This window comes from Nomascus leucogenys, chromosome 23 (assembly GCF_006542625.1).
Source record: "Nomascus leucogenys isolate Asia chromosome 23, Asia_NLE_v1, whole genome shotgun sequence".
Classification (NCBI taxonomy): Eukaryota; Metazoa; Chordata; class Mammalia; order Primates; family Hylobatidae; genus Nomascus; species Nomascus leucogenys.
In genome coordinates this window covers 11,617,931-11,641,268 of record NC_044403.1, presented here as the reverse complement: position 1 = coordinate 11,641,268, position 23,338 = coordinate 11,617,931, and the positions used below count along the sequence as shown (strand labels likewise).

The 23,338-nt window shown below is 33.7% G+C and overlaps 1 protein-coding gene across 14 annotated transcripts in view; it reads right to left on the bottom strand.

Annotated features, from left to right (window-relative positions):
• C2CD5 (C2 calcium dependent domain containing 5) overlaps positions 1–23,338 on the bottom strand; it is a 96,348-nt gene that overhangs the window by 33,568 nt on the left and 39,442 nt on the right. For 9 of the 14 annotated variants that reach the window (XM_030804831.1, XM_030804835.1, XM_030804829.1 and 6 more), the window contains 5 exons: positions 20,860–20,925; positions 11,373–11,487; positions 8,293–8,388; positions 2,871–3,062; positions 714–900 (listed from right to left, as the gene is read on the bottom strand). In XM_030804831.1, coding sequence (XP_030660691.1) covers positions 714–900; positions 2,871–3,062; positions 8,293–8,388; positions 11,373–11,487; positions 20,860–20,925 — 656 coding nt within the window. The remainder of the gene's footprint in view (positions 1–713; positions 901–2,870; positions 3,063–8,292; positions 8,389–11,372; positions 11,488–20,859; positions 20,926–23,338) is intronic. The other 5 variants (XM_030804836.1, XM_030804839.1, XM_030804834.1 and 2 more) reach the window with 1 other exon arrangement.

Genomic DNA, 23,338 nt, shown 5'->3' with positions numbered 1-23,338 from the left:
CCCAGGCTGGTCTAACTTCTGGGATCAAGTGATCCTTCCACCTCAGCCGCCCAAAGTGTTGGAATTATGGGTGTGAGCCAACACACCTGGCCAGAAACACCTGTATTTTATTACACAGTCTACCACTGGCCACAGGTGCACATTTATGATAAAGTTTAATTGTCTGTCCAATAGGGTCTCACATTTTGCTTTATCTTCTCCATCAAAACTAAAGATTAATCCACATCCTGGGGTAATTTTGCTCCACCCACCAAGGGACATTTGGCAATTTCTGAAGACATTCTTGTTTGTCACAACTAGGGGGATGCCACTAGCTTATAGTGGGGAATTGCCATGGATGCTGCTAAGCGTCCTACAATGCACAATTCAGTTCCCTGCAACAGAGGTATCCTGCCCTAGTAGTGAGATGGAGGAACCCTGTTTTAGCAATATGTAAACAATAATAAAGTCCAGAAAAACTGTGGCCAACTTATTAAGCAAGCAACAAATGATAATTTTTAGAAATAGAATTATTAAAGTTACGATCACAGTCCCTTTAAAATATGTGAAAACCTATCACCAGATTTTTCACTTCTTAAAACGTCCTCATCCCATAAAGGTCTTAATGTCAAAGTCTTTAGATAAGCCTTTGAAAAGGCTCTTTGAATCACATAAAATAGAATCTACTATAATTAAGGAAATCATAAAACAAAACCAAAAACATTTAGACTTACCGCTAAGCCCATCAACATATTTTCACCCACTGTGATCTGAATTCTTAGTCCAAACAAAGCATTCATTCCTTTGAGTTTTAGTTTATTCATTAGCTGAGTATGCACTTCATATTCCATAAATGGCAAGAGATTACTGATAGCTGTAGCATTTGCTTCTGCCTGTGCTTTCTTTTTTAAGCGACATAACCTGTAAAGGAAAATAAGTCAGTGAACGGTATTCTTGGTACCACTTTTAAAAATGTCCAATTTTTAAAACTTGCTAAAAGTGTGCTGAATAAAACATTTACTTGTTTCTAATGGACTTACTGAGTTATATCAACAATCTTTTCTGCTTTTTGTCATTGTATAAACTTGCACTAAAAATCCTATTTCATAACGGGTAGAAAAAAATAGAAAGAATGAATACGACCTAGTATTTGATAGCACGACAGGGTACCTACAGCCAATAATAATTTAATTGCACAAGTTAAAATAACTAAAAGAGTGTAACAGGACTATTTCTAACACAAAGGATAAATGCTTGAGGGGATGGACGCCCCATCTTCCATGATGTGATTATTATGCATTGCATGCCTGTATCAAAGTATCTCATGTACCCTATAAATATATACACCTGTTTACCCACAAAAATTAAATATTTTAAAGAATCATATTTCAATAAACAAAAATAAAAAATCTCAAAATCTCTAAAAATGAAATAATGACCAAAATCACTAGAGAATATCATTTAAAATCTTAGGTTTTATAACTGCCTGTGTTCAATATAAATGGAAAGCAGAAGAAAATGTTACTCATTAAAAAAATACAAAAGTCACTTGAGCATCTACTTCGTGCCACATAGGCTACATTCAAAGGGACAGTAATTAGACTAATAGATTATTTCTCAACAGTAGCAATGAAAGCCAGAAGACAGTGGTGAAAGAGTAGTTCAATGTGCTGTAAAGAAACAGCTGCCAGCCCAAAATATTTTTTAAAGATAAAAGTAAAATAAACACATTTTTCAGACAGACAAAAAAAAAATAGTTCACCACCAGCAGACCCATCAAAAGAAACACTAAAGCGTACACTTGAGGCAAAAGGAAAACAATCCCAAACGGAAGGTCTAAGATTCAAGAGGGAAAAAATAAATGGATTAGAAATACATTTTAGAAGAAAAATCAACGGTCTTTGTAATAAATTTGATGTGCGGAGGTTGGTAAGAGGATAGTGCCAAAGAATACCAAATTTGGCATGAAGAACTGGATAAAGGTACCATTCATTAAAACAGAAAAGGCTAATAAGAAAAGTGAAGAAAATCAGCAGTTCAATGTGGAACGAGTATGAGATGCCTATGGCTTATCAAAATGGGGTATGAAGTAGACAGGTATGAGCCTAAAGCTCAAAAGAAAGTTCTGGACTAGAGTTATAAATTTGGGAGTCACAGACACATAGATAGCATATAAATCTATGTAAGTTGATGAGTTCAACTAGGGAGAGAGCTTTAGGCAGAGGATCCAAACCCATGGCTCTCAAGGATCAAGAAATGAGAAGTCATCAAGGAGGCTGAAAATTACACACAAAGGTAGGAAAACATAGAAGGTGTAGCATCATGAAGTCAAAGGAATTTCAATGTGAAAATAATTAATGGTGTCACTATTGCTGAGATGTCAGAACTAAGATGAGGAAAGAAGTACCTGATGGATTTGGTAACCTGGCAGGTGTTGTCATGAGTTCCCCAATTAGGATTTCCTACTCCAGTGCATTTTAAAAGGAACTCTTACCAGCTAATTAAAGCAGTAAAAGAAACACTTCATGGCACTATTCTTTAAAAGAAAAAAAGAGAGTCAACTTCTAAAACGTGTTACATATTGAATGTCATTGAAGCAATCTATACTTAGTCACATCCCTAGCCTTTGGCAGGTTAATAATTCCCAAAATGACAAATATTTGTATAGAATTTAAAGTTAAAAACTGCTTTTGTATACAAACTTATTTGAGTTTTACACAAAGGGTTTTTTTTTTTTTTACATGCAATAAAATACAAAGTTCCAATAGAATTGTCCAGTTTGTGCAGGATCAAACAGGTAGGAAACAGTAAAGCTGACACTTGAAAATAGGTTTATGGCTCCCTGTCTCATACTTTTTCAGGGACACCAAATGCTGTTTTCACAAACATACCTTGCTTGAATAAGACAACCTTTTCCAATAACTGTTGCATCTGTTGGGAGGTCTATAGTTGTAAACAGAACATCAGGAACTTTTTGTTTCCTGCAGTTATAGCAATATGTGAGATGAGCCGGAAATGGCATATTCAGTTCATCATATGGTATATGGCAAAATCCACAACGTGTAGGCAAATTTTCTTCAAGCCTATATAAATAAAGAAAAAGTAAGACATTCTTTAAAAATGTACAAATTTTTTCAAAAATAATTATGTAACTGATCTTACATACACAGTACTTGTATATGAACTATCCAACTTCTACCACTGTAGGCTACAAAAGTACCACTAAGACTGACAAGAATTAAAAACGACCATGAAATCAGAACCATACATTTTTCCTATGAGACAAAAGACTTATCAATTGCAAAGTCATTTTCCACCAATTTATTTGTTTGATGACTTACCACCTGACAAACACCACTATCACCCCAAAGTTTTTTCTCTGGGATACAACATTTTAAAAAAATGGTTATAGGATAATGATGACATTTTCCCACTGGTTGACAAATATAACCACAAAAAAAATTCCCAAAGAAAAAAATATTTTGGTTACCAGAGGCTGGGAAGGGTAGTGGCAGGCTGGAGGGAAGGTGGGGATGGCTAATGGGTACAAAAAAAATAGAAAGAATGAATAAGACTTAGCGTCTGATAGCACAACAGGGTGACTATAATTGATAATTTAACTGTACATTTTCATGTACCCTATAAATATATACAGCTACTAGGTACCCCCAAAAATTAAAAAAAAATCCAAGTGTAATAATTTTTTGATTTAATGTAAAAAAGTATTAAAAAAGAAAAATAGTAAGTCAAAAACAGGCATACTCTAAGACTTCTAATTTCTTATGATAGTTTTAACTTTTTTGAAAAACCAAAACATCTATTTCATAAAGTCATACTAAGCACTAAGTAGCAGGCCTCATGTTTGAATTTCAGTTTGTTTGAATCCAAAGCCAATGTGTTATAAGGGGGTACAAAAGGATGAAAACTGAAGCGATTTTTAACTAAACAGCTCACACAAATTTCAATATTAGTGGTATACATAAGGCATAAAAATAAAAGTATTAAAATTTATGAAACCATTTGAAATATGAAATGTACACAGGGATTATCCCTGAATAGTGAGATCATAAAGAATCTTTTCTTCTACTCTCCTACATTCTCCAATTTTTTTTTTCATTCATTTTAAAAGTTTAATGAAGAAAACAAGTACTTTGCAACTAAGCATCATATGAGTCAAATGCAGATAGCTATCAAAACATTTTTAAAACAACCAAAGTGATTACACTTAAGTCCTGTTAAGTCCTGGTTTTCCTAATACACATCTTATATTCAAATTTCTCTACGGGATGGGTTACTTAATACAGTGAGAATTCCTGTACTTAGGATCCCTAGTTTTGACCTGCTACTTATCCTGTCTTTTTAAAACCAGGCTTGAATGGGAAAAAAAAACACTGCAAAGCACACGATGAAGCTTTTGCTTAAGGGACAGCTCTACTTCGGCCAGTTCACTGTGGTCACTCATTCCCAGCTACTACACTGCTCTCGTATCGTTGGTTCCTGACTGACCTGCACTCTAGTTTGTTCAGAAAAGTCTAGAGGTGAAGCTTTAATCCTAGTCCACATAGTTTCCTTTCCCCGTATCAGTGCCAGAGCATTAGCAGAACCAGCATTTCTACATAAGGGAAAACTAATGAACTCATTTTAAACCAACTTCTTATAAGCCAAGACAAGGCATTAGCTATCAGTCATGACTTCAAATAAATACAACTGCTGAGGACTGGCACGTTGCATTTTTCCAACCACAGGTATAACCTGTGCATTTAGGTTATTTTCTTTTTCTTTCAGGAAAATACTCAATATAATTAAACATCTGCTCTCTAACATCCTATACAAATGAATGGCTGATGATTTTAGAATCACTAACAATTTGGTTTAAAGACAGAAGCTCATTTAATTTATTGTTTTTAATAGAATATTTCTTAAATGATATTTTAAGGAAATGCCAAGAATGTTGGTAGAACTAGAGTGTGTAGTGTAAGAAAAAGATGCAAAATTTAAGCCTTTCTTAAACTGCAGAATTATCTTGTGAATGGCAATTATTACTCAATATTGTGATATAGAGACAACAGAGCCCTCAGAAATAATGCCACACATCTACAACCATTTGATCTTTGACAAACCTGACAAAAACAAGAAAAGGGGAAAGGATTCCCTATTTAATAAACGGTGCTGGGAAAACTGGCTAGCCATATGTAGAAAGCTGAAACTGGATCCCTTCCTTACACCTTATACAAAAATTAATTCAAGATGGATTAAAGACTTCAATGTTAGACCTAAAACCATAAAAACCCTAGAAGAAAACCTAGGCAATACCATTCAGGACATAGGCATGGGCAAGGACTTCATGTCTAAAACACCAAAAGCCAAAACTGACAAGTGGGATCTAATGAAACTAAAGAGCTTCTGCACAGCAAAAGAAACCACCATCAGAGTGAACAGGCAACCTACAGAATGGGAGAAAATTTTTGCAATCTACTCATCTGACAAAGGACTAATATCCAGAATCTACAAAAAACTTAAACAAATTTACAAGAAAAAAACAACCCCATCAAAAAGTGGGTGAAGGATATGAACAGACATTTCTCAAAAGAAGACATTTATGCAGCCAAAAGACACATGAAGAAATGCTCATCATCACTGGCCATCAGAGAAATGCACATCAAAACCACGATGAGACACCATCTCACACCAGTTAGAATGGTGATCATTAAAAAGTCAGGAAACAACAGGTGCTGGAGAGGATGTGGAGAAATAGGAACACTTTTACACTGTTGGTGGGACTGTAAACTAGTTCAACCATTGTGGAAGTCACTGTGGTGATTCCTCAGGGATCTAGAACTAGAAATACTATTTGACCCAGCCATCCCATTACTGGGTATATACTCAAAGGATTATAAATCATGCTGCTATAAAGACACATGCACACGTATGTTTATTGCGGCACTAATCACAATAGCAAAGACTTGGAACCAATCCAAATGTCCAACAGTGATAGACTGGATTAAGAAAATGTGGCACATATACACCATGGAATACTACGCAGCCATAAAAAATGATGAGTTCATGTCCTTTGTAGGGACATGGATGAAACTGGAAACCATCATTCTCAGCAAACTATCTCAAGGACAGAAAACCAAATACCACATGTTCTCACTCATAGGTGGGAATTGAACAATGAGAACACATGGACACAGGAAGGGGAACATCACACACCGGGGCCTGTTATGGGGTAGGAGGAGGGGGGAGGGATAGCATTAGGAGATATACCTAATGTTAAATGATGAGTTAATGGGTGCAGCACATCAACATGGCACATGTATACATATGTAACAAAGCTGCACGTTGTGCACATGTACCCTAAAACTTAAAGTATAATAATAAAAAAAAAAAGAAATAGCAAACAGATGAGGATAAGAATTTCTATAGGCAGCATAGTGAATTAGCATGAAAAATAACAGCTGACTTCAAGGCAAGACGTAGGAAATCTTACAAAGCATATAAGAATTTGAAAAGGATGGCAATCTAGCATCATTTGATATAGGAACTCTCCAAATTTTTTCTAATAAGCAATAATAATTTTACAGCAGAAAGAAAAGACATTTTCCTTGTTTTTTCTTTTTTTTTTTTTTAACAGCTAGGGGTGGCACCTATTGCATTGAACTACTATATAAGGGAATGTACTGTATTCATCTAAGCCACAATACAGAAAAAAACCAAGCTACATGAAAAAGGTCATTTATTAAATTAGGCTTCCTATCAACTTAAGAATGAAATCTACAGACGTGTAAGAACTATATTGTATCACTGGTACAACTCACTGACAAAGACAGCTTTCTCAACAGAATATTCTAATTATTTAGTGTGCTTCAAAATGCCCCACCTTCACTTTCCTATTTACAATGACCTTTAAGGCTCTGGAATTTATAATAGTCAATATCCATTTTAATACTGACAAAAGAAACTGACCAAGTTCCTCTAGTGAATACCAGAACTAGAATATCTTAGTTATAAATGCTTGCAAGTTTATACTAAACTTGACAAGATACAGAATGTTTTTACTACCTTTTTTTTTTTTTTTTTTTTTTTAAGATAGAGTCTCACTCTGTTGCCCAGGTTAGAGAACAGTGGTGCCATCTTGGCTCACTGCAACCTCCACCTCCCAGGCTCAAGCAATCAATTCTCCTGCCTCAGCCTCCTGAGTAGCTGGGATTACAGGCGCCCACCATCATACCAGGCTAATTTTTGTATTTTTAGTGGAGACGGGGTTTCACCATGTTGGCCAGGCTGGTCTCAAACTCCTGACCTCAAGTGGTCCACCCACCTCAGCCTCACAAAGTGCTAGGATTACAGGCGTGAGCCACCGCACTTGGCCTTTGCTTCCTTTCTTAATATATACTTAATATATTAATACTGGGGAGGGGGGAAGTAAATAGGCACACTGTGGCATAAGGGGTAATTAAAATCTGTATTATCCAGGTAGACTCCAGTACCAAACTAATAGTTTATATATATGTGTATATATATATTTAAATATACAGTCACCCTTCCATATCCATGGGTTTGGCATATATGGATTCAACCAATCACAGGTTGAAAATAGGAAAACAATAAAAAATCCCACAAAATTCCAAAAAGCAAAACTTGAATTTGCCACGTGCTCAGCATTACACTGAATCCATGAAAATGAAATGACGAACAGGTATTATATCAGGTATTATAAATAATGTAGAGATTATTTAAAGTATAGGGGAGAATGTGCATGGGTTACATGCAAATACTATACCATTTTATATAAGGGACTTGAGCATCTACAGGTTTTGGTATCTGCAAGGGGTCCTGGAATCAATTCCCTATGGACACGGAAGGACCATATATATTATATCTACAGATAATCTTGATAAAATGCAGTACTTTTACTATTTTGTAAATTAAGAATTGTTTTTATAAAAATTGTTTCATAACCTCTTTCTGTTTTTGGAGGTGAGACACAGGGAAATGAAAGGAAGAGAAAAATCCAAAGATTATTTCTATATCATGACAAAGCAAAAAAAAATGGACACTTGAAATTCTTCAACTGGTAATAATACATGTCACTTATCAAGACACTAAACAATAATGTGTGCCATATAGTGCAGAATCCAATACTCCTCTGTTACTATGGTTAGTTAAAAATTAGTGAAGTGCTTGGTCCTGATTTCTACACTGTACCACTGTAAGCCACCCTACGGAGAAGAATTACCCCAACTCTGAGAAAAAAAGTCGACCTCCCCCTTTTCTGCCCTTATAGAAAATAAGCCAGGCTGCCATGACAACCTCTGTTCCAAACAGCCTTCCACGGTGCCATCCTGCAGAAATCTAGGATTCAGTACAGCCGCTGTGCCAGATGCAGATAAAATGCAGACCTCTTCACTATAAAGGAAAAAACACAAACAAGTTAACATTTTTCAGACAGTGTAACTTTGGAAAATGCTAAATATCAAAATAATTATAACAGTGACAATTTAAGTTCAAGTTAGACTCTACTAAATATTAAATAATATTTATGAGGTTTACCTCCTAAACCTAGTCTAGAAAACAGAAGTAACTTTATTTGAATGGAGGGCAAGAATTCTTCATAAATTAAAAATTGAAAAAAGATAAAAGTATTAATATTAAAGACAATAACTTCATTTAAAATATTGCAAGGCTGAAAGAATCAACGTTTCAAAATATAAGTAGCAATGAATTGTATTGCTGAATCTAGCATTAATCACTGAAATTATATTAAAGTACTCTTTAAATGTATATGAAGTTTTATTAAAATTATTCTAAAAGCACAACTATATAGGTGATTTATATAGCTTAATCTAAATTTAAATCATTTTAAAGGTTTCTGAAACAATATACGAAATATACTAAATGAAGTTTAAACTACATCATCATATAACAGAAAACTGATATTCAAAATAATTTTTAAATTATATGTCACCCAATTTGAAAGCTAAAAAATTAAACAATCAACATAATTATTGAATGAGATCACCTAAACAAATGAGAAAAGTAGCAACCTAGGGATGAACTGCTGAAAACCAGGTATAAATAAAACCCAGAAATAAAATAAAACAGAAGCCAAAGAAAACAAGGAAGGAACAGTCACTTCAACTGTAAATAAAATAAAGGGAAACCAGGCTTAAAGTGTAGGTAAGAATTAAGGATGTCAGAAGGAATAACATGAAACCACTGATGTCTTCAAATCAGAAGTTGTAAGAGCAGAAGTGCATTTCAGAGAGTTTAATCCAGTAACAGAAAGTAGCATAGGCTGGAACAGAAAAGATTAGTAAAAATTTAAATACATGGATGCTTTTGAGATCTAGAAAGGACCTCTGTCAGAAGACATCTGTCAGATGAACTCAGACTTCTAGGTAAATTAACTGAACTCATTTGCAGACTCCTCCATCTGTGACCTATCATCAGCCGTCCTGAGTCTACACCCTGTGGCCTTCTTTTTTTTGCTACTCTTTTAAGCGTTGAATGCATCTTGTAAGCTTTGAAACCTCTTCTTATGCCTCTTCTTTTTATTTATGTAATTCATATTCATCCCCCAAAATCCAACTCAAACATCACTTACTTCATTGACATTTTCTTCCGATTCTACTTTGAGCTTTCAGCCCTCTAGGATCCCAAAGCATCCTATATCTCAATCTTAAAATTTATTTTACATCATAATTATCCAGTAGAATGTAAATGTGATACCAAGAACTATGTCTTCTAAAACCGTATCTCTGGCTGGGTGTGGTGGCTTACGCCTGTAATCCCAGCATTTTGGGAGGCCGAGGCGGGCAGATCACAAGGTCAGGAGTTCGAGACCAGCCTGACCAACATGGCGAAACCCCATCTCTACTAAAAATACGACAATTAGCCAGACAGGAAGGCGGGCACCTGTAATCCCAGCTACTAAGGAGGCTAAGGTGGGAGAATCACTTGAACCCAGGAGGCGGAGGTTGCAGTGAGCCAAAATCACACCATTGCACTCCAGCCTGAGTGAAAGAGTGAAACTCTATCTCAAGAAAAAAAAAAAAAAAAAACGTAAAAAAACATTTATCTAAGGCCTCAAAGTTTATGACATTAAATCCATCAATGTGGCAAGACAACCAGGGAGTAAGGCAAGGTAAGCTTGACAAAGTTAGTAGTTAACAAGAGTAGAACAGCTACTATGGGAATAAACAGTCCAGGAGTATAACACATCACCTGCAAAGGAAAAGAAAAGCCCACAGAAGATTAAATAATATGGCTCTGTAATGCCCACATTTACTACAGTTTAATTATTTTTCCCTAACAATAAGGATCACCACAAGAGCAGAGGATTTAACAGTAAGACTTATCAAAGAATAGACGGTAGAAAAATAAGATAGCAGAAGGTTAAACAGTTTCTAGATGATATCAATTGTAAACTTTTGAAGGGGCTGAAAGTAGGGTTCGAGGATGGCAAAAGAACAAGAAAAGCCAGAAACTAAGTAATGATCTGAGAAAACAACTGGTTAAGGTAAGGGTCAAAACAAACTAGATATAAAAGAGCAAATGATATTGGTAGAAAAACGTTAAGTTGTGATCTGAGAGTAAAATTTTATAGTTTCAAAATTTTAAGGCAGAACAGTTTCAAGTGATACTGAGGTCCAAAACATGGTTGAAAGTTAAGTGGGGTCAGAGGACTTGAGAATAAGAAACTATAATGCCAGCTGCTAGAATGAACATAATCATATGTAACTGGACAAGAGAGCAGAGAACTAAGAAAGGCAGACGAATGCTTTGGAAGTAGATAATGGAACAGTAGAGTGGCATGTACTTTAAAGGAGGAGATTGTTCAAATGAAGGGAAGGAGAAAAAGGAATTGAGAACCAAGAGTAAGAAAGCCCCTTCCTAATTTGTCAGTATTAGGAAGAATGATTTGTTAGCAAGAAAAGTTACATTGCAGTAGGTAAAAGGAGGCAGAATGAGTTTATGGACAAACTTTAAAGACACACGGCAATTCGTTTACAGCAGATGAAGGGTTCCAAAGGTTCCAGTGGAAGAAGTTAATACAGTTACATACTATAGTAAAGGAAGCCTAGAGTTAATATTTGCTGTGTGCCAGTATTATATTCTCATTTAATCACTGATGTAAATGATTAATTGATCTATGGTATTATCTCCATTTTAATGTACAAATTGAGGCTCAGAAGAGTTAAATAACTTTCTCAAAGTTACACAGTCATTAACTGGCAAAGACGGCATATAAACCTTAATCTAATGTACTCCAAGGCCCATGCTCCTGAACACTTCGCTATTCTCTTTTCTTTTATTTGCGTAAAGCTTTTCCCCTTTCAGATGGCAGTCTAAATTAGTGTCTAGAAAATCAAGTTGTTATTATCATTTACCAGATGCTAGTTGATTCACTGTAGCCCACTACAGCATGACAGCCTAATGCTTTAGCATGTGATTTTATTTCTTGTCTGATTTCTGCCCACCATGCATCTCGAGTTTCTGGTTCATCTGAAAAATAAATTTTAAATCAGTTTATTACTCAACAGCACATTATATATATGAACATGAAATGTTTAAAATAAACATACTATGGGAAGTAAAGAAGTTTTATTCTATAATGGATTTTTAAACTTCCCATCTTTAAAATGCTACTTCTCAAAAGGCATTAGATTTAACCTTTTAAACTTGATTGCTGGAAAACAAACCACCTATCTGTATTTGCTTTATTACTTTAAGAGATAGCTATAGGAATATATGATTAGATATAATTTTAAATGTAGACCCAGAGTTTCCAAATTCTAATCTTAGCTATGATTAGAATTTTAGAATTAGACTAAGAGAATATTCTACATCTCACCTCACTGAGTGAACACCTTATGTGTTATATCCATAAATTTAACTTTAATTCTGATTTCATTTCTTGGTACCTATGTTTTATAACTCACTATATTATGGATTCTTTCCAAGGCAAAGACTTGTCAATGTTAAAAGAGAGAAGGCCATCTGTAAGCCATCCTTCTACAGAGATGTGGGTCTTTAGGCAAAATGTAAGAAATTAGAGACTAATTAAAAAAAAAAAAAGAAAGAAAGCAAACACACTTAAAAAATTAGCACAAATAATTTGGTAATGTATATAAGGAAAAATTTCAGATATAACACTCCATATATTGGTCTGTAATTTTTTAAAATCATTTAGAATCACCTAATTGTATTTTATTACCAGAGAAGTCCAATATTGCTTGTAATGGAGCACTATAAATGGAGCATCTGTCATACATATTTCCTAATCACTTGCATTTAGCTGCAAACTACTGGTGACAGCAGCTGCAAATTATAGTAACTTTTTATGTACAATGTGTCAAAAACAGAAAGTCTATAATTAGCATATTATAATTTATTTCTTTTTGTGGCCAATTCTCATTTGGGAATAACTTGAGATAGAAAAAAAAAAAATCAACTCTAGATAGAATCCTAAGCTCTCATTGTAATTTTTCCATATAAAAGACACTATTAAATCTAAAAACCAAAAAATCCAAAGTTTCTATTTTTGAATTGCAGTATACATCCAATTTTCAAAATATGTTTTTCAAAATTAGTAGAATAAGTAGAATTATACTCACTAGTAAAATAGTGAAGACAGCAAAGTAAAGAAAGGTTAAGAGGCGTGTTATAGCTCACATTCCTATGATGAAATTTTTGTTTCCTCCACAGGGAGGAGGATCAGCAAAAGGGAGAAATAAGGAGATAAAAGCCAGAACTACAAATGATGCCAGCCAGTTCTTGAATTAAAATTTTGGTTCCAAGACAAAGCTACCTTAAAACTTTCTTTCAGAAGAAAGAAATGCAGAATTCAGGAAACTGAGAAAAACATCAAAGTACAAGATAAAAAAAGGAAGAGAAATAGAAAAGACTACAATATGGTATTAGCAATCAATGTTATAAATTAAGAAATGTGTGAAAAATTAAGTGAACCTATTTTACACAAATACTACTTGTGTTAAAGAATTTCTTCATATTCCCAAATGAAATGTATATAACAGCAAAAATACACTTCCAAATCCATACTCTCTTTTTCTTCTAAGACATACACACTTACAGACCAATCTAAACATCCATTTAACATCATCCTTTCCTAAAAGAGAATTTTTCTATCATAAGATGAACTATTATTCAAGTGGTTGCTCTAATCTATTAAATTACTATGATTCTGAGAAAATAATTGTCACAAATAACTATAGAAATGTATCTCAGTTTAGAAAATACCTATTTTCCCAAAAAATTGCATGAAATAAAATTCTAACTTTTCTTAAACTCACTAATAAAACCTACTGTTTACTTTTTAAACCATTCTAGAAGTTTAAAATATTATTTTCTAAAGCAAATAATTATGTACTATGTTTTTATAAGATTTTTCTCACATTGGGTTTGCCTACATCTGTACCACAAGTAATACATGGTAGCTTTACTGTTTTAAAAATGAATTTTACAGAAAGTAATCCATAAACAGTGTTTTAAAAATTAATAAAAAATGGAAGAAGCTACTTAAGTTCTACATATATTTATTTTTAAAACGCCATCATGTCTAAATGGGAAAGTATGTTATAACAATTCCTATGAGATACCACATAGAATACAAAGTTCATTTACATTAAACTTACCTTAGTATAACACATAAAATAATCAAATAATTAAACCAAACACTATGAAAGAATAAGTGGCTGATTCAAAAAACAAACGAACAAAAAAAAAAGCTGAATGCAGCGCAAGTGGAGCATTCATATTCTTCTGACAAATTCACAAGCAGCCTTTATTTTAACACATGAGCCACACAATTGCACATGGAGATGCCATTATTGTATTTAATAAGTATTTACAAGTTTAATACAAAGCTAAAGAGTTACATAACATGGGAGCTAAGGAAGCAAATGGCATATGTCTACACTCCAGAAAACTTCTTAAATTTGGTTTTCGGCTAAAGCAAAAGCTCAAAGAACGAAGGGTTTGCAAAGCAGATTCAGCATACAGGAGCCAGAAACAGTGGATATTTTGGCGCATGCTTGGATCAGGTGACAGTACAGACTGAAAACTATGGCAGCTCACTGAAATGGTTACAAGAAAGTAATGGCCCTAGATTCTAGGTGAAAGCAAGGCAAGCATACGGTAGGGAGCACTTAATCACAAACTGGTAATTATATTAACAATTATCTACAACTGTAAGCAAAAGACTAAAGGAAAAATTTTTGGCTACTAAATTTAGGGGGCATTTAATTAAAACAAAATTAAGATTAATTTGTTTAACAGTAAAGAAAAGTTAAATTTATCTTCAAAGCTTATTTTATACTCATGCCAGACATGAGCTAGAGAATCTTCAAGCAGTAATAATGATTCAGCCCATCCTATTACCAATAAAAATTCAGAGAGATCACAGTATTTAATCCCTATAATAGAATGTTTAAGGTTTAAAAACTGGTAACTACAGTCTTATAGGAATGTATTGTGTTTTCCTATAAGAAACATACTAATGAATTGGAATTATTTTATTCATCCTAAAAAGTATAAAATTGAGGATACTATACTAACGTAAAAGCAAACAGAGTCTGGCTTAAAATTTTGTGGCAACTATATATGCCACACGTGAAATGATACAATTTAGTTATCTGAAGGACATACAGCTGAGATGTGAGGTCATTTAATAAACATTTAATAAATATTTCAAAGATGTTAAACCTCTTCACCTTAAACACCATGTTTCTTCTGATAATCTATAGAATTATTTATCATTATAAAAGTTATTATTTTAGGAAAATTTAAAATTTAATTATATACAAATTAATATATTTAATGTATTTTATATACAAATTATATATTTTATATATAAGTTTAATATACAAGTTATATTTTATACTATTTTATGTTCTTCTTCTATGGGTCAAAACTCTTTGTAGATAATATCGCAAATCTTTTAATATATCCTTTTAATTGCAGGCATGAACTGAGCTCTAAATCAATCCTCACTGATGTCTCTTTTAGGGTTAATGTCAGCACACTTAGGTTACATCAGAATTCATTAATTTTTACTACGTTACATTCCTAGAGCATGGCCACAGCTCAATATCTTGCCATCTTTTTAACATTTTGTTTCTCAAGTTCAGGTGAAACTGCTAAAATACTAAAATGGCAGTTTATATCTCAGAAAATAACAATGTGAACAACTCAACATAATATGCTCTTATTAAACTCAACCTCTTTGAGATTTTAGGCTATCATACACTTGGCAACTAAGAAACACCGACTACCTGAAATGTTAAGTTCAGTTCATTTTTATATAGCTCTGGGAGAGAATAACTCTGCCTTGCAGATTCTTGTAATATGGTTAAAAGAAAAAAGAAATTATTCTAATATTTTAAAGCAGAGTGACTATAGTTACCAACACTGTACTGTATGTTTCAAAACAGCTACAAGAGAGAACCTGAAATGTTCCCAACACTTAGAAATGATAAATACTCAAGGTGATGGACACCCCAAATACCCTGATTTGATCATTACTTATTCTATGCGTGTAACAAAATAAAACATGTACCCCATAAATATAAATAAATATTATGTATCAATAAAAATTATTTTTAAAATGGACACTTATTCAATCTAATTTATAAATCAACAAAAGGAGATAAAATGTTAGGTTGGATCAAATAAAGGTTAATACAATGATAATCTATCATGTTAACGGACAGTATAAAAAGCTATATTCCCAAATACCTGAAAGTAACATTCCAACTGCTAACCTCTTGAAGAAGATAAATTCCCCCTAATGAAAAAGAAATTAGAGAGTTCAGGTTCAAAGGAGTATATAACCTCAAACTGGGTGGGGATCAGTAGACTAGGAAGAAGATTCTCAAGATTCTCATTACAGATGAAGTCATATGCAAATACAGAGCAAACGTCAAGAACTAGTCATTCGGGATGTTAGGATGAAACTAAGATATAATCCATGTTGGACCAAACTGGATTCTTTACTATCTGTAAATTTAGAAAGTCAAATGTGTAATCTACTCCATAATTGTGAAATTTCACTACACACATGCATGCACACACATACACACACACACACACACACAAATGTAACTGGATTTTCATTACTCTAAAATTACTGGTAATATAGAAAAGCTCACATATCACACATGCTGTGTTTATGCTATCTTGCATCTTGAATTCTTATTTATCTACTTCCTGAAAACCTTATTAAAATACTGAAAACCAAAAGCTGTATAAGCACTTTAGGTATAGTTTGCACATCTGCTCATAAGTATCTCTCAGAGAAAATGATAATTGCTGAGACTATCAGTAAAATTAAAGTTCCAAGAAAGCCTGCCACCTATCTGCATTTAACTAATACACACATATGCACACACCAAACTAGTGTACGAATTACTCTAGACTGGGTGTGTACAGGATGTCTGCCTGGCTTAACAATTATGTTCCCAGTACCCAACCCAGTGTGCAACACATGGTAGGCACTTCACAAACATCTACTGAATAAAAACTTAACTGAATTGAAACTTAAACTAAAAAAACAAAAAAATTCATTCGGATGAGCAGACTGAGCTGTACATCCTATAAATATATCCCTATATAATCAGCTGACCCACATTTTACCATTAAATATTTTGTAAAGTAATTATACTTATTTTTATAGGACATAACTACTCACTTTTGCTCCTGAACTAAATGAATTTTCTAAACAACTATAATTCTGATGGCTAACAAAAAAGACTAATATTTTCTAATTTTGAACCATTAATCCAAAGCTTGCCTTATCACTAGTAAAAGTTTATGATTGAGAAAAACTTAAGTATAATATGTCCTAAGATCTATAATCTATCTAAAATAAAATTTGTTTAAAAACCCTTTTAAAAATATTCTCAAAAACAAACAAAAGGCTATCCAGTGTTAAACAACTTGTTTTACTAACTCAGGACTTAAAATATCAACTCACAAATTTTGTCTACGTCTCCCACTAATAAATAATTACATTTTGATACCATGCTATATAACTACTTTACTACTTCTTGCCACTTCCTGAAAAAAATCTAAGCTGACATGCAATCTCTACAGAGGAAAAAATAGAAAATTATCTGCAACTATCAAGATCATCACTGATTTAAAAATTATGTATGTGAGCTACTCAGAAATACTTCTAGTGGTAACTCAAGAGAAAAAAAAATAAAAGATCATACTCATTTGAAAAATGAGTTAGGACTATTAAAACTTGCTCTTTAAATATTTTCCCATCTGAACACTCAAATAAACTTGAGTTTCCGAAGGGTAGAGCTCAATTGCTAAGTATAATTTTAGAACTGTAGGTATGTGGGATAATTCCCCTTTCTTTCTATTGTCTTGAAAGCAGACAAGAGCCTGCTTCATTTGCCACATTTCACTAGTTACTAGGTCCTGCTGTTATTATACTCAAAATATCTCGTTAATTTATAGTTACGAGTTTAGGTTCTGAAGCCAGAGTACTCAGGTACAAATTGTGGCTTAGCCACTTTCTAACTATTCACCTTTGGAAAACTACTGTTTCACTTTGCTCACCTACAAAACAGGATTAGAGTCGACCTCAGAGATCTGTTTTGAGGATTAAGTGGCCTACTATTATAAAGCACTTAAAAGAGTACGTAGCATGTAATAAGTTCTTGATCAGTGTAGCTCTCCTGTCACTACCAAAACCTAGGTTACCTATGTAGCCAAGGTTACCACACAGTCTAACTGGTCTCCCTGTCTCTAGTCTTATTGCCTTTAAGCCCATTCTCCAACCTATAGTCAATGATCTAATGCAAATGTGAGCATGGGCTACCCTTATTCTTATGCACTTCCAATCCTAGAATGTCACATATAAGATTTGTAAATGCTGCATTCTGCTTCCTAGCAGCAACACTCACCTGTCTGGCCTTTCTCAAAGTCTGTTACCAAGCCAGAAACATAAGCAGCATGATAAGTAAAGGTAAAATTTTAAAAATAAAACATTTTAAAAATAAAAACATTTCTAGGGCTGGGTGTGGTGGCTCACGCCTGTAATCCCCGCACTTTGGGAGGCTGAGGCAGATGGATCACTTGAGGTCAGAAGTTCGAGATCAGCCTGGCCAACATGGTGAAACCCCATCTCTACCAAAAACTAATTAGCCAGGCATGATGGCACATGCCTGTAATCCCAGCTACTTGGGAGGCTGAGGCATGAAAATCACTTGAACTTGGGAGGCGGAGGTTGCAGTGAGCTGAGATCATGCCACTGAACTCCAGCCTGGGCGACAGAGCAAGATTCCATCTCCAAAAAAAAAATTCTAACGCTGTAGTTAACACAAACTAAGGCGGCAAAGCAGGAGAAAAGGAGACAGAAAAAAAAAAGGTAAACTAAGCAAGATATTTTGTACTGTGTGGCAAGCAACCTAGTAAGCATGAAGTAACTATGTAAACATCATCCAATGAGTACTGGCTAGGACATTGTTTTGTAAATGCTAGAAGTTTCAGAACCACACTCAAAGTATGTATAAACATGGGTCCAAAAACACTGAAATACAAATCTATGTGATTCTCCCATCTATCCTTCAAATCTGAACTCAAGAATTACCACTTATATAAGTTTCTCTCATACAGAGTTAATCAAGCCTTCTTCTTTAACTCTTTATCTTGTATCACACCATACCACACAGTAAATTATTTGTCTGTCTATCCTCCAAGAATATGAGCTTCATGAAGGCAGGGGGACTGGCAATCTTTCCACCCTAGCACCTAGCAAATTGCGTGGCACAAAATAAATTCTGATATAAGCTTGCATGATCTGTCATATTTTATACATTACTGTATAATAACATTTTCCTATATCTTTCCATATTTTAATGTTTCTGAAATAAGAATGTCTAATAATTAATAAGTATATTTAATATGGTGGTATATATTTTTCTCTTCTCTTGGAAGTCTGTTATTAAAATGATGATGCTTCATATAATACATGGTACAAAGCAGCCAGGAAATACAGTGTGAATGAGCAATTCTAGCCCTAATAAAAATGGTATCAACAATTCTTTTCCTAACATGGTTAGTTCTTGATTTTCTACATAGGAGGGCAATGGCTAAATATTCTCAATCGACAGAGAATACATAAATGATTTGAATATATTTACCTATATCAAATTTTTCTTCAGAAATATCAAGTTATTTTTCCTAAACAAGTATGAAAATCAGTTGTTTCTGAAGATATACTAAGTCTTACCAGAAAGATTCTAATTAATCAAAAGCATACTATGAGGTGTCATCATTTATGTTCTTTTAACATTCTATAACTTATATCTACCTTTTTTCTTCATACACTTCCTACCTGACATTATTTTAAATGATGGCAAGATATACTGCTTCCTCAACCATGTTTTTCTTTGCCAAACCGTAATTCTGCTTACGTGGGACAATGTCCTTACTATGTCTATAAGATTTAATTATTGCCATTTCCATTTCCAAGATTGTTCTATCATTTGACCAACACACATCTCACCCTAAACATCTTTGCCCTGACAAGATTTCAGTTCCTTATATTATTAATGTCAATATGCTCTCAATGTCCTTTTTCTATATATCTTTCCACTACACTAATCTGCCTTTGTTTTAAAATTTCTTAAGAAATCGACCTAGCAAAGTATTTTTCAATTTCTCACTAAAAACCAATTATAAAATATTACACTAACAACTGATCATTTTAATTCTAATCAATGACAGCAGGCTGGTAAAAACTTGGATAGGAAATTTCCCTATGGATTTACCAATTGATATCAATCTACACCTGTAAGTGTTGGACTTATCATATGGTTTACCAGACTGAATTTAAATAAACCTACATGATGAATATGATTTACTTCATAGTCAAACATGCATTACTTACATCAAAACTTATATCTTGAACTCCTAAGAACAAAAAAAAGTTTACAATATTGAAAAGATTATGAGATATTATCTAAAATTCTGAGCCCCGTGGCGCCTTTGCTTTGCTGTAAGATATACTTTCTGAGACAAATAACTGAAAAATTTCTTTAGGCAACATACCAGCTTCTGACACTGAATCAAAATGGTTGTATTATTTCATTCTAAAAAATACAATATAAACAATTAGAAATGTACATTATTAATGTTTTTAACAAAAAGAAAAATTAATTACTTTTGACTCTAAAACACATCATCAGCTGTAAAGCTCGCTATCTTAGTCTGGTTTATTTAAAAGCTACAAACTATATTCATATGTAAAATTACTTTTTAAAAATTATATTCACATGTGGAAAGGGAAGGAGGAAAGTTTAAGAAAGCTGTTAATCCCCAAAAAGTCTATTCTTAGTTATCTAATTTTGGAACACTTCTAGAATTATAAATAAAAATGCTAACAGGTACACTTTTACAGTAGCCTATAGAACACTAAATATATTCTATTCAAATCTAAATGTGCATTTAAATATACTTTATTTTTAGATTTATGAAACATTACTTATATTTAACAAATATTTGCTTAATCTTAAAGCTAATGCCTACATCATTTACCTGATATAGAAAACCATCCAAAATGTAATAAATATAATTTTAAATGATCATTCTGAAGTTAATCACCTAAGAAAAGTCATGGATAATTTACGGTATTTCTATGGCTTTCATTAATTCATTTTAGTTAACACATTTTTATATTTGCATTTCCATTGAAATTACAAGAGTTATTACATACGTAGCACAGAATATATATGTATAACTGAATTGACCTTAAACCTACTTCATCTAGAACATTTCTAAAAACTTCACTGAGCTGCCATAATTTTTGTCAGCATATGTAGTACTGAATGACCATTAAAATACCTGAATTGAAACTATTCCAGTCTAGCAGTTTGTAAGATCTTGTGTTACCCATAATTCCGACAAAGGCTGAGTTCAAAACAGCAAATTAGTAGATCAGTTTAAGGTGCAGAATAGTAGGAAAAAAACAAAACCACTACAAACAAGAACGCAATTGACAACACCACTCGACAGGAACTGGAAAGACATAGACAGCAGAGTTAATAAGAAGTAGAAATAGAAAGGGGGAAAGGAGCATGCTATAGTAATCTAACATTAACTAATCTAATTATTTAATTACCTTGATTTTTAAAACCACCCCATTCTTTCCCTTGTTGTAGTCACCTGTTTGCTCAATATTTACCAAAGGAGGATGTTCTTTAAAAAAGCCTCCAAAATGATAATCCATAGTTAGCAGGTGGTAGTGGTTTTAAAATAAGATTTTTTCCCTTCTATAGTGAGAATGAAACAAAAATTTCCCATATTCACTAGTCAAAAAATAGCTGCAAAATTCATTTGAGAATGCAAACACAACATTTTTAACATTAGCACATGCATTTCAATCCATCGTAAGTTTCTCTCAGCAGAGGAACTCAGTGTCACAAAATTAAAACATCATCATTACGGTAGATATTAATCTAGAGTTTTGTTTTGTTTCAACATTCAGCTTTTCTTCAATATATTAAAATTTCTTCATAAATAATTACTTAAGACGCCTGGAGATTAGTAAATGTTCTCAAGAAATTGTTCCTTTTTAGTGCGTAATAATACATAAAACAATCCGAAGAATGTGACATTTTATTTTATTTTATTTTTTGAGATGGAGTCTCCCTCTGTCACCTAGGCTGGAGTGCAGTGGCATGATCTCGGCTTACTGCAACTTCCATCTCTAGGGTTCAAGTGATCCTCCTGCCTCAGCCTCCCAAATAGCTAGGACCACAATGTACCACCACGCCCGGTTAATTTTTGTATTTTTGGTAGACAGAGAGTTTCACCATGCTGCCCAGGCCAGTCTCAAACTCCTGAGCTCAAGCGATCTGCCTGCCTTGGCCTCCCAAAATGCTGGGATTACAGGTGTAAGCGACCGTGCCCAGTCAGAATGTGATACTTTAAATCAAAATAATATTAGAACCATTAGAATAATTACACGTATTTAACTAAAAATAAAACAAAATGAAAATGTAACTCATACACCATTGAAAGCACTTATTTGTATATGTCCATGACCTTTTGGGAAATAATCCATTAATAACTTAGAATTTCTAAATGTGAGCTGCAAAAATACTCTAAACTGGGAGGAAAGGCAGAGAATGGGTGAGCTGGTAGTTACAATACACAAAACACATTCTGTAGTAAGAATTACTCTTGTCTTCCCTGGGCCTGGATTCTTACATTTCTTGCACAATTAGCATGAACTGGCACATAAAATAAACCCCAAAATGCAGTTAGTTTTTTTTTTAAGTAGTGACATTTTAAATACAACTCTCTACTTAAACTTCACCTGTTCTCCCAGACTCTATAACTTACTCAGAGTACATGGAAGCAACAAAATAAAATCAAAATGTTTTTCTTTTTTTCTTTTTCTTTTTTTTTTTTGAGAAGGAGTCTCATTCTGTCACCCAGGCTGGAGTGCAGTGGCGCAATCTCAGCTCACTACAACCTCCGCCTCTCGGTTTCAAGCAATTCTCCTGTCTCAGCCTCCCGAGTAGCTGGGAATACAGGTGACTGCCACCAGGCCCAGCTAATTTTTTTATTTTTAGTAGAGACGGGGTTTCACCTTGTTGGTCAGGCTGGTCTCAAAATTCCTGACCTCAGGTGATCCACCCACCTCAAAGTGGCTTCCCAAAGTGTTGGGATTACAGGCGTGAGTCTCCTTGCCCAGCCCAAAATGTTTTTCAGTAAGCAGAAGACATCTAGTAATTAAATATATTCCTGAAACCATGTTTCAAACTATCAGATCAGTGGGTGCCATCTATTAAAATATTTGAGTCAATGGTCCATAGAAACACAGGTAACTAGCCTCGGGTCACAAGGGTGATGTCAGGTATCTTAACTCAGTATTTCCTTGCATTTTCCAAATAGTTGAAGTTCCTTAACACAAAGATGTAGAATTTGGCATAGTCTTCAAGATCCCAATACATTAAACTGGTATCAGTCTGAATTTTTCTTTAAGTACTGTACACAAATACTACAATGGAGAAAACATATTATATTGACCACAAAAATAAGAAACAGGGAAAAAAACTAAAGAAGGGGAAAAAAAGAGAAAACCAGTGCTTAGAAGATGTATTTGCCCAGTTTTAGAGTTAAATAATCCTGACTCGCACTGTTTTTCTGAAATCTCATTCAGGGTCCAGAGAATTCTAGTCGTCTTCTCTGAAATAAACTCAAATGACATCAAACTACAGGGCATAAATTAAACTTTAAAAAAATTTTAAAAAATAGCAATGCTCTGTATCCTCAAAAATAGTCATTATCTACAATGTTTTGGTCCAATAACTTC